This window comes from Loxodonta africana, chromosome 1 (assembly GCF_030014295.1).
Source record: "Loxodonta africana isolate mLoxAfr1 chromosome 1, mLoxAfr1.hap2, whole genome shotgun sequence".
In the NCBI taxonomy this organism is placed as follows: domain Eukaryota; kingdom Metazoa; phylum Chordata; class Mammalia; order Proboscidea; family Elephantidae; genus Loxodonta; species Loxodonta africana.
This window is the reverse complement of record NC_087342.1, coordinates 2,571,013-2,583,687: the sequence shown is the minus strand read 5'-3', so window position 1 is coordinate 2,583,687 and position 12,675 is coordinate 2,571,013. Positions and strand designations below refer to the sequence as shown.

The 12,675-nt window shown below is 41.0% G+C and overlaps 1 protein-coding gene across 8 annotated transcripts in view; it reads left to right on the top strand.

The window, feature by feature from the left end:
- Positions 1-12,675, top strand: part of USF3 (upstream transcription factor family member 3) — a 73,317-nt gene that overhangs the window by 50,378 nt on the left and 10,264 nt on the right. For all 8 annotated transcript variants that reach the window (XM_064280872.1, XM_064280821.1, XM_064280642.1 and 5 more), the window contains one exon: positions 11,221-11,317. In XM_064280872.1, the coding sequence (XP_064136942.1) occupies positions 11,221-11,317 (97 nt within the window). The remainder of the gene's footprint in view (positions 1-11,220; positions 11,318-12,675) is intronic.

Below are 12,675 nucleotides of genomic sequence, written 5' to 3'. Positions count from 1 at the left end.
CGATGGATTACATTGATTGTTTTTCTAATGTTGAACCATCCCTGCATACTTGGTATGAATCCCATTTGGTCATGATGCCATATTTTTTTGATATGTTGTTGAATTCTATTGGCTAGTATTTTGTTGAGGATTTTTGCATCTGTGTTCATGAGAGATATCTGTAGTTTTCTTTTTTTGTGATGTCTTTACCTGGTTTTGGTATCAAGGTTATGCTGGCTTCATAGAATGAGTTCATGAGTATTCCAGCCTTCCAGCCTTTTCTATGCTTTGAAATACTTTAGTAGTACTGGCGTTAACTCTTTTCTAAAAGTTTGGTAGAATTATCCAGTGAAGCCGTCAGGGCCTGGGCTTTTTTTTGTTGGGAGTCTTTTTTTTGCCTCTTCAGTCTCTTGTTATAGGCTTATTTAATTTTTCTACTTTGGTTTGTGTTAGTTTAGGTAGATAGTGTGTTTCTAGAAATTTGTCCATTTCCTCTAGGTTTTCAAATTTGCTGGTGTACAGTTTTTCATAGTATTCTGTTATGATTCTTTTAATTTCAGTTGGGTCTGTTATGATATCATACATCTTATTTATTATTAAGTTATTTGCTTCCTCTCCTGTGTTTCTTTTGTCCGTTTGGCCAGTAGTTTATTGATTTTGTTGATCTTTTCAGAGAACCAGCCTTTACTCTTGTTGACTCTTTCAGTTGTTTTTCTATTCTCTGTTTTATTTAATTCTGCTGTAATTTTTGTAATTACCTTTCTTCTGGTGTCCTAGAGATTCTTTGTTGCTCTCTTTGTTTTAGTTGTAAGGTTAATGTTTTGATTTTGGCCCTTTTTTCTTTTTTAACGTATGCATTTATTGCTAGAAATTGACCTCTGAGCACTGCTTTTGCTGTGTCCCAAAGGTTCTAGTAGGATGTGTTTTCATTCTCATTTGATTCTCTGAATTTCTTTGTTTTGTCCTTGATTTCTTCTATAATCCAGTAGTTTTTGAGCAAGTTATTGTTCACTTTCCATGTATTTGATTTTATTTTTTCCCTTGCTTTTTTGCTGTTGATTTCTACTTTTATGACTTTATGGTCAGAAAAGATATTTGGTAATATTTCGAGGTTTTAGATTCTGTTAAGTCTCGCTTTGTGGCCTAATGTATGGCCTATTCTGGAAAATGTTCCATGTGCATTGGAAAAGAAAGTATACTTGGCTGTTGTTGGGTGGAGTGTTCTGTATATGTCTGTGAGATCAAGTTGGCTGATTGTGGCATTTAGAGCTTCTCTGTCATTATTGAGCTTCTTTCTGATTGTTCTGTCCTTCACCGAAAGTGGTGTGTTGAAGTCTCCTACTACTATTGTGAAGCTGCTTCTCTTTTCCATGCTGTTAGAGTTTGTTTTATGTATTTTGGAGCCCTGTCATTGAATGCGTATATATTTACTATGGTTATGTCCACCTGGTGTATTGACACTTTAATCGTTATATAGTGTCCTTCCTTATCCTTTTTGATGGATCTTGCTTTAAAGTCTGTTTTGTCAGAGATTAATATTGCTACCCTTGCTCTCTTTTGATTGTTGTTTGCTTGATATATTTTTTTCTATCTTATGAGTTTTAGTTTGTGTTTTTGAGTCTAAGTATGTCTCTTGTAGGCCACATATAGACGATTTTTTTTTTATCCATTCTGCCACTTTCTGTCTCTTTATTGATGCATTTAGTCCATTTACATTCAGTGTAATTATTGATAGGTAAGAGTTTAGTTCTGTCATTTTGGTGTGTTTGTGTGTGTGTGTGGTTTTGACAGTTTCTTTGTTTTACTTAATTTTCTGTGCTGAGTCATTTTTCTTTGTGTATTTTCTTTTCATCTTTTCATTGTTGATTTTGTATTTGCTGAGTTTTTATGTTTTTCATGTTTTTTTTATTTCGATGTGCAGATTTGTTAGTTTCCTTTATGGTTACCTTAAAATTTACCTCTATTTTTCTCAGTTTAAACAAATCTTTTATTTCTTGATATTTCCGTGACTTCCTCTCCATATGAAAGTTCTATGACTACATTCTTTGTTCCCTCTTTTTGTTTTAATGTTGATATCTTTTACATATTGACATCTCTGTTTCCTTATTTTCAGTGTTTTAGCTTTGGTTTATTTTTGTGACTTCCCTATCTGGGTTGATATCTGGTTGTTCCGTCCTGTGTTCTAAATCTTGGGTTGTTATCTAATATTATTGATTCTCTGTCAGGAGGACTCTAATATTTCTTGTAATTTTGATTTGGTTTTTACAAATTCCTTTAGCTTCTGTTTATCTGGAAACTCCCTAATTTTGCCTTCTTATTTGAATGATAGTTTCTTGGCTGGGAATTTTTTCTCTTCAAGGCTTTGTATATGTCATCCTGTTGCCTCCTTGCGAGCATGGTTTCTACTGAGCAGTCAGAAATTAGTCTTATTGACTCTCCTTTGTAGGTGACTTTTCATTTATCCCTAAACAAAAACTGTTAAATTCCTCTCTTTATCTTTGGTTTTGGCAAGTTTGATTATAATATGTCTTGGTGACTTTCTCTTGGGATCTACCCTGAATGGGGTTCAGTGAGCTTTAGATAGATATCTTCTTGTCTTTCATGGTATCAGGGAAGTTTTCTGCCAGCAAATCTTCAACAATTCTCCTTGTATTTTCTGTTATCCACCCATTCTGGTACTCCAATCGCTTGTAGGTTATCCTTCTTGATAGTGTCCCAGATAATTCTTAGGGTTTCTTCATTTTTTTTAATTCTTTTTTCTGATTTTTCCTCAAATAAATTGGTGTCAAGTGCTTTATCTTCTGTCTCAGTAATTCTGACTTCTTTTTCCTCAATTCTGCTCCTATAACGTTCTATTGAGTTGCCTAATTCTGAAGTTTTGTTAATCTTTTGGATTTCTGTTTGCTGTCTCTCTGTGGAGTCTAGCAGCCTGTTAAATTTGTCATTTTGCTCTTTTATAGCTTTCCTAAATTGTTCTGTTGCTTTGTCTGTGTGTTCCTTGGCTCGATCTCAGTTTTGCCTGATCTGCCCGATGTCTCAAAGAGCTCTCTATATTAATCTTTTGAATTCTACCTCCAGTAAGACTTTATCTTCCTCTGGGAAGTTTCCTGGGAAGTTTGTTTTTGTCATTTGCTGGAGCCGTCATGGTCTGCCTCTTTATGTGATTTGATATTGACTGTTGTCTCTGAGCTATTAATAAGTCATTATATTTATTTATTGTATGTTTGCTTACCGTACCATAGCTTCTTGTTTTGTTTTGATATGTCCAAATAGGCTGGGTGCGTGAGCTACTTTGATTATTGGTGTCTTTGAAGCTCTCATGTTGTGTCACCAGGTGGTTAGAGCTGCTACTAGGTGTGCGAGCTCAGGAGTCCATTTACTTTTCTCGTGTAGATTCAGCTCAGGTGGCCAGGTTGTCGGCCACCGAGTGTGCAGCAGAGGCTTTCACCTATAGTCCTAGATGGGCAGGGCTATGTAGGGGTGATTGCAGCAGGCACAGGTGTCTTCCTGCAGGAGGGGGTTATGTGCTGAGCAAGGTAGGGGGCTGACGGCTTCCCCTGAGTGCCTAGGTAGAAGGTATGCCCCTGTGCCCTACAGCACGTAGATGGGTGGGTTTTCTTGCCAGACTATGGGCACCCAGTACTGTTGGCTGTAAGGACTGGGAGGTTCTACTTATACTTGGACCCCTGTCGTGAGTGTCTGGGTAGATTGGGTGAAGCTTTCAGTCCTCAGGCCCCGATGTGGTTAGGTGAGGACTCTGCTGAATGGGCAGGGCAGTGTCAAATGTCAGGAATCTACCACTCCAACTTAGCTGTTGCAGTTGAAAATAGGCTTCAGGTGTGTACCCTGTTGTACTGTGCTAATGAGGGCTTATGCTTTTGAGTGGGTCTGCACAGGTCTAGGGTGGGGCGCAAGGGGTTTAGGGTCTGTGAACACCTTATGCCTATGCCTAGGTAAAAGGGGTAGTGCCTGCCCTGATTTCCTGGCTTAGAGAGTGTGGCAATTTTTTTAAGCTACAAGACTGGTTTGGGTGTAGTTAGCTCTGACCTCCCAGCTTAGGGGAGCTGGCAGCCTCCTTTCTTTGTTTGTTCATTTGTTTATTCCCTCCCCAAAGCTGGGAGATAAGGTCGGGCGTGATATGTCCCACTTCTGGCCTAGGGGGTGCAGCAACTGCTGAAGACTGCTGGACTGGGACTGTAGCAGAGCAGGGAGGAAACAGATGAAGAGAAGAGAGACACTTGTACCTTGTGGAAGTCCCATAGGGGAGAGGGTTATTTTGGTCCTGCCCAGTAGGTTAGATGCCTACACTTAACTTTTGCAGATCCAGCGCCACTTCTTCTTGGGTCCAGAGGCTCGTGTAGACTCTCTAGCGCTTGGTTTCTCCTGGCATGGCCAAATGCGTCCTAAGCGCTACCGCTTGCCTCAGCCTGCGTGCGCCAAAGGATCCAGCCTGCAGGGTGCTGGCTAGATTAGGTCTGGCACCTGTTCGCTGCTTCTGAACTGTCTCTCCCTCCCCTTGCTACTTAGTCTGACTCCTTAACTTTGTCTTTGATGTTCAGAGCTCCTAGATTGTCATATATAATCAATTCACTTGTTTTTTCGGGTCTGCATTGTAAGAAGGACCACAGGAAGCATCCGACTAGTCTGCCGTCTTGGCCCCACCTCTCTAGGCTGTAATGCGGTATTTATGTTATTAAAACTGTATCAGTACTGTTCATTGTTGAGCCAACTAGTATACTACTATTATGTTTCATTTCATATATTAGGTTTTAGGGGTTTTTTTTGTTTTCTTTTTTTAATTGTACTTCAGATGAAGGTTTACAGAACAAACTGGCTTCTCATTAAACAGTTAGTACACATATTGTTTTGTGATTTACCAACCGTACAACATGTCAACACTCTCCCTTCTTAACCTTGAGTTCCTTGTTACCAGCTTTCCTGTTCCACCCTGCCTTCTCGTCCTTGCCCCTGGGCTGGTGTGCCCCTTTAATCTCATTTTGTTTTATGGGCCTGTCTAACCTTTGGCTGAAGGGTGACCTCAGGAGTGACTTCATTACTGAGCTAAAATGATGTCCGGGAGCCTACTCTTGGGGTTTCTCCAGTTTCCGTCAGGCCAGTAAGTCTGGTCTTATTTTGTGAGTTGGAAGTTTGTTCTACATTTTTCTCCAGCTCTGTCCGGGACCCTCTGTTATGATTGCTGTAGGAGCAGTCCGTGGTGGTAGCTGGGTACCATCTAGTTAGTTATGCTGGACTCAGTCTCATGGAGGCTGTGGTAATTGTGGTCCATTAGTCTGATGTTAGGTTTTTTTGGAGTTAATAATTGCCTCATAGTTTTTCATTTGCTTAATTTTCAGTATACCTATCTTTAATTCTTCCTTCACTTCTAGCAGTCTCTAAGTATAATTTTCTGTGTGGTCAGATGTACCACATAATTTCCACCTTCTTTTGAGAGTTTCCTTCTGGAGCCCTCTGCTCTCCTTTTTCAATCTCAGTGGTTATTCTCTTCCAACTCTTCTGTTTTTAATTTCAGCTCTCATATTTTTAATTTCTAAGTTTTTTTTTTCTCTTAAACTCTGTTCCTTTTCATAGTATATGTTTGTTTCTTGGATATAATACTGTCTCGTGACTGAGAATGTTATATAGGTTTTTAAGTGTTTTCGTCAGTCTTTATTTCTTCTAGTTCCCTTTTTTTCCACTTGGTTTTGATGTTTCGTCTGTCTTGTTGGAGACTTTCTATGAAAGTTTTGTGGTACTTAGCTATTTATTCACATTTGGGAACGAGGCATAAAAAGCTGATTAGATAGGGTTGTCTTTTGATTGTTCTAACTGCTGAGTGATTCGGTGATGAGCTATATTTTGTTGTTGTTGTTGTTGAAGAATTAAAAATCAGTATTTGTAGTTTTTTTTTTCCTTTTGGGAGGAGGCTATGAATTTTTTTTTTCCCCCAAAGAAGAATCCTTCAGCCCACTATATGGGTGGGATTAGTGGGAAGAGGCATACAAGCCTGGTTGCCATTATTCTGGGAATGGTGGGGGGCAGGAGGTACTGGAGAGTCCTAGGCTTTGGTAGGCAGAGTTCTACTTTATTTCCCTGTTTTTACTCAAGAACCTCATCCTGTCCTCTTCTGTGTCTTATGTTGCTAAAGTTGAAATTCTCTGGTTTAAATTTCTCAGAAAATAAACTTCTCTTCTGTGGTTGGGCAGGAAGGAGAAGCCACCTGGCTGCATAGGATGATGGGGGTAGGAGGAGGGTAGGTGGGTGAGGTTCTTATTACTTCTTAGTAGGTCAGTCCCCACAGTTTTAATCCCATGCCTTACTTACCCCTTTCTTCTGTGTGATTGGTCCTTCCCAGTGCTGGAGCGCCTTAGGATGTCGAAGGCCCGGCCAGCTCACTTCCCACCAGTGTGTCTCCGAGGCAAGCGCCCCCTTTAGTTTCTTTTCACTCTGCTCTACAGAGTGGCACTTAGACTTGTATAAATACGGCTTTAATGTTTTTCAGAATGTACTTTTTCTTTCCTTAACACAGTGGTACACTTAAGGGTAGGCACCGTGTCTTCTGATTTGTTTTTCTTACTTACTTCCTTTCTTAATGTATCATAGCTGCTCAGTAAATACTGGTGACTACCCAGTAAAACCCCATTTTTCCTGCTCAGGGCTTTCATTCCCATGAGTTTCTCTGAAGACAGGAAACCACAATGGTTTCACTCCTTGGTGCCCTAGAATATACAGTGGAAGTCAGCATGTGGCTCCCAGGAGCAGAATAAATTAAGATTTTCTTCACCGTTGCTGCGTGTCTCTCTCTCTGTCTGGAGTAGAGAGACAGGTGGGTGGGTATTATTAGGCTATACTTTTGTTCAAATTCTTGTTTTAAGAAAGGACAGTATTCATTTTCTTTTTCTACAGAAAAGAGTTTCCTGGGTTTGTATATTGTTTCTCTTTGGGGACTCAGTTACTTAACTCAGTCTAAGGAACCTTGTCAAACCAAAGAACCAATGCAGAGCTATCTGATCAAGTACAGAAGAGATTTAACATCCTGTATACTGGAGTAGGAGTTAAACATTCACTGTAACATTTTTAACAGCTGAAAAGTGAAAAAAAAAAAAAGCCTACACAGCTTAAATGTTTATTGGCACCAGTTGCCATGGAGTCAGTCCTGACTCATGATGGCCCTGTGCATGTCCGAGTAGAGCTGTGCTCCACAGGGTTTTGTATGGCTGCTTTTTCGGAAGTAGATTGCCGAGACTTTCTTCCAAAGTGCCTCTGGGTGGACTTGAACCACCATCCTTTTGGTTAGCAGCCAAGTATGTTAACCTTTTGCACCACCCAGGGTGGGACTGTGTTTATCAGCAAGAGACTGGTAAATGAAAGAAAGATAGCCAGTAGACTAAGATTGGTATCTAAATGCTGTTATATAAGTATCTCCAAGGTACGTTTTTCAAATTAAAAAAAAAGATGCAACTTACTCTTTATGGCATCCTTCTATCTGGATTTTAAAAATGATATGCACAGTTGTGCGGGTGGGTGCTCGGGGGCGCACAGGCGGGCAGGTGGGCGTAGAGTGTTTCTGGAAGGACACACAGGTGATCAACAGTGACTGGCTCTGGAAAGGGGCCTGGAGAGCTAAAGCAAAAAGGTATATTACTTTTCATTATATGGTCCTTTGTATTATTTGCAATTTTTTTGGCCATACGCACATATTATGTTTTCTGTTTTTAAAATTGTTGATTAAGAATAACTGAACAAAAAAAGGACAACCTAATGAAAAAATGGACAAAGGTCTTAAATAGACATTTCGCCAAAAAGGAAACAAATGGTGAACAAGCACACAAAGAGATGTGTCATTATTGTGTTCCTTCAAGTTGAGTCCAACTCATAGTGACCCTATAGGACAGAGTAGAACTGTGCCATATGGTTTCCTAGGCTGTAAGCTTTATAGGAGCAGATTGCTATGTGTTTTCTTCTGTGGAATGGTTGGTAAGTTTGAACCACCAACCTTTTGGTTAACAGCTGAGCACTTCACCATTGTGCCACCAGGGCTCCTTCATTAGTCATTAAAACCCTCTTGCTGTCAAGTCAATTCTGACTCGTAGCGATCCTATAGGATAGAGTAGAACTGCCTCATAGGATATCTAAGGAGCAGCTGGCAGATTTGAACTGCCAACCTTTTGGTTAGCAGCCATAGCTCTTAACCACTGCAACACCAGGGCTCCCAGTAGTCATTAAACAAACAAACAAAAAATAAAACCATTGCCGTTGAGTCGATTCCGACTCACGGTCATTAAAAAAAAAAAAAAACCAAACCCAGTGCCATCAAGTCAATTCTGACTCATAGGGAGCTGCAAATTACAACCACAGTGAGATACCACTTCTCTCCCACTAGAATGGCCGCGATAAAAAAAAAAAAAAAAAAAGAAAAGAAAATAACAGGTGTTGGCTAGGATATGGATAAATTGGAACCTTCATCCACCTTTTGGTGGGAATGCAAAATGGTATACACAACTGCAGAAAACAGTTTGGCGATTCCTCCAAAAGGAAGCTAAACAGAACTACCGTATAACCCAGCAGTCCCAATCCTAGGTAAACACCCAAAAGAATTGGAAGCAGGAGTGCAAACAGAAACTTGTACTCCAGTGTTTGTTGCAGCACCGTTCACAATAGCCAAAAGGTGGAGACACCCTAAATGCCTCCCCACAGGGGAATGGATAAACAAATTGTGGTATATACGCACAGTGGAATACTAGCCAGCCATAAAGACAAATGAAGTTCTGATACATGCCACAACATAGATTCACCTTGAAAACAGTATACTGAGTGAAATAAACCAATCCCAAAAGGACAAATACTACAATAAATAGGCATATGTGTAGAGACCAAAGCTTGTTAGTGATTAATGGGTAGCCGGGAGGGGGAGAGAGGGAGATGGAGGGCACTGAATTTCTGTTAATGGTGGTGGAATAATTTGGTGGAATAATGGGTAGTGGTGATGGTCGTACAACACGATGAATATAATCGGTACCACTGAATCATAAAAATTGTTGAATTGGCAAATGTTTTGTTGTATATATTTTTACCTCAATATAAAATTGTTAATAAGCAGTAAAGGAATGCTGTGACATAAAATACAGCCTTTTTTAAAAAAAAATTATTTATTGTGTTTTAGGTGAAAGTTTACAAATCAAGTCAGCCTCTCATACAAAAAGCCATACACACCCTGCAGTGCCCTCTCAGCTGCTCTCCCCTTAATAAGACAGCACATTTCTCCTCTCCACCCTGTATTCCTCGTGTCCGTTCAACCAGCTCCTCTCCCCCTCTTCCTTCTCATCTCGCCACCAGCCAGGAGTCGCTCACATAGTCTCATGTGTCTACTTGAGCCATGAAGTTCACTCCTCACCAGCATCATTGTCTGTCTTATAGTCCAGGCCAATCCTGGTCTGTAGAGTTGGTTTCGGGGATGGTTCCAGTCTTGGGCTATCAAAGGGTCCAGGGCCCATGGTCATCAGGGTCTCTCCAGTCTCAGTCAGACCATTAAGTCTGCTCTTTTACGAGAATTAGAGGTCCGCACCCCACTGATCTCCTGCTCCATCAGGGATTGTCTGCTATGTTCCCTGTCAGGGCAGTGAATGGTTAGCCAAGCACCATCTAGTTCCTCTGGTCTCAGGCTGATGGAGTCTCTGGTTTATGTGGCCCTTTCTGTCTCTTGGAAACCCTGGTGGCATAGTGGTTAAGCACTACAGCTGCTATCCAAAGGGTTGGCAGTTCAAATCTGCCAAGCACTCCTTGGAAACTCTATGGGGCAGTTCTACTCTGTCCTATAGGGTCGCTATGAGTTGGAATCGACTCGATGGCACTGGTTTGGTTTTTTTTTTTTTGGTTTCTGTCTCTTGGGCTCATATTTACCTTGTGTCTTTGGTGTTCTTCATTCTCCTTTGTTCTAGGTGTCTTGAGACCAATTTATGCATCTTGGATGGCTGCTTGCTAGCGTTTAAGACCCCAAACGCCTCTCACCAAAGTGGAATGCAGAACATTTTCTTAATACGTTTTGTTGTGCCAGTTGACCTAGATGTCCCCTGAAACCATGGTCCCAGACATCTCGTCCCTGCTACTCTGGCCTTCGAAGCGTTTGGTTGTATTCAGGAAACTTCTTTGCTTTTGGTTTAGTCCAGCTGTAAAATACAGTCTTTTCTAAGAAGCTTAGGGATGGAATATATTGGGAGGGTGACACCCAATCTCCATTAAGTGACGTTTCTTTTTCCACTTATTGTTTAGAATAATTCGTAATTGTCGACAGAGTAAAGTATAACATTAAAATCCAAAATCTTTCCGTGGTCTTGAAGGCTGTCTCTGACCTCTTTTCCTGCCATTCTTCTCCTGTGTTCTTGACTTTAACCCCACTCACGACCTTACTGTTCCTCAAACGTGCCAAACACAATCCTGCCTCAGGCCCTCTGCCCTTGCCGATTCCACTGCCTGGAATCTCTTTCTCCAGATACCCACAGAGCATGCTTCCTTTTACTTCTTTTAGGTTTTTTGCTTAAGTCTCAGAGGTTTTCACTGATCCTTCCTATCCAAACTAGATTATAAAATAACCTCTGCCATTGCTATAGGGTCGCTATGAGTCGGAATCAACTCTACAGTAGTGGGTATCAGTCTAGCCCCTTTACCCTGCTTTATTTTTCTTCATAACACTTATCATCACTTGGTATATAGCTGTATGTCTAATAAGGAGTCCTGGTGGCACAATGGTTAAGTACTCAGCTGCTAACCAGAAGGTTGGCAGTTCAAACTTACCAGCCCCTCTGCAGAAGAAAGACCTGGCGATCTGTTCCCATAAAAAATTGCAGCCTTAAAAACCGTATGGGACGCTTCTGTTCGCCACATGGGGTTGCAATGAGTTGAAATTGACTTGACAGCACCTAAAACAACAACAACATGCCTGTGTCTATGTCTGTAGCCTCCCAAGGGCACAGACCATCTATCTTTGTTTACTAGCGTATCACCAGTGCCTAGAACAGAGCCTGACACGTAGCAGGTGCTCAATAAATACTAAGTAAATGAAAAATGAACAGTAAAAGCTTTCGAGTATGTTGCCTGTTTAAAAATTTAAAAGCTGTATCTGCCATGTATGTGATATAAAAAATATAGCCAAAGCCAAATGAAAGCCTCTCTCTCCCCCTTATTTAAGTCTCTTCTGACAAGTTTACCTTTCAGGGAAACTTTTATATGGTTCATTTTCTTTGGCAGAGCAAGAATATGATCCTGGACCAAGCATTTAAATATATAACGGAATTAAAAAGGCAAAATGATGAACTCCTACTTAATGGAGGAAACAATGAACAAGGTAAAGATTTAAGACTTACTTTTTGTTGTTTTTTAATTCAACAAATCCAAGTTCCCAATGCAGCTTATATTATATTATATTAATGCTTATATATATATATATATATGTATATATATATATATAATGCTTATATTAGAATGCAACAAATCTAAGCTCACAATGAAGTTTATATTAGAATGCAGAGGGTTCTTTCCACCCCAAAACAGTATTAAGACCCTGCATTCAGTAGGTCTGGAAAAGCAGTGTTTAAAGAAACTCGTGTTAGTTTAACTCTTTTCCCCTTCTGCGAGCAGCTCTAGTTTTTCAGGTAGACATGATTTTGACTTTAGAGTCGCCTGTGTACCGCGTGTTTGCGTAACTCGTGATGCTGATAGTGTCGGATCTCCTTTCTTCCAGCTGAATCTCCTAATAGGGGCGTCCCAGGAGAGGGTGTGGGGAGAGTTCTGGTTACGGTGACTCAGGAGCGAGATTGGCGATTTGTCTGTGGCTAGACTTAGACTTGACTCTGCGAATTGACCCCAAAGGCCAGCACAGTCCATTCACAACGGTTTATACCACATGTCATATGTGCATCTGCCTGATCATATCATGATCTTTGATTTTTAGACTGAGTTGACTTTGCTGTGCTGTCAGATGAGGTTTGTTTTCCCATCAGTATTGGAGAGAAGGTTGGCTTATAACAGCGAGAAAGAAAAATATTCCAGGCAAGTGTAAAGCTCAGAAAGCTCAAGGTGGCCGGCCAGTTTGAACTGTCCTTTATTTATACCCCTGAGAGGAGCAGAGAGAGAATTTCCTGTGACAACTCAATGGGCTACCTTAAAAGGAAGGAAACAAGGGCTGAATTGGCTGAGGTGGGATGTTGCTGGGCTGCGCCTGTTGTCCCGGAAGGAAAGCGTGTCCAGAAGGTCAGCATTCAGAATTCTTCTGGTTGATTTTTCGTTCAGTAACAACCACTCCCTCACTAGGTTAGCTGTCTCTTATGTCAGGGGCTCTTTTTTGTGTCTGATAGTGAGATGCATAATAATGTGTGTGCTAACCGTTTGGAGGCACCCCACAAAAGGGTGGGTAAGGCCACAATGATGCTTTAGCTTTCCTAGTGAGCACTCCTTTGGTTTCAAAACACAGACGTGGAGGCAGTAAAGTTACCCTAGGAAAAAGGGAAACTATAGAAAAAACAACAAAAAGTTGAAAGAGCTGGACTAGGGGTTGGAGCCAGCAGGTGAGGCAGCTTGAGTCTCACTCCATGGTCATCTGTGTCGTCCTCGCTTCTCTGGTTCTTCCTGGCACCTGCTTCACCCACGTCCTTCTTCCAGCACCTCCCCTTGCATACTCACTGTGCGGGGGACATCTAGCACAGT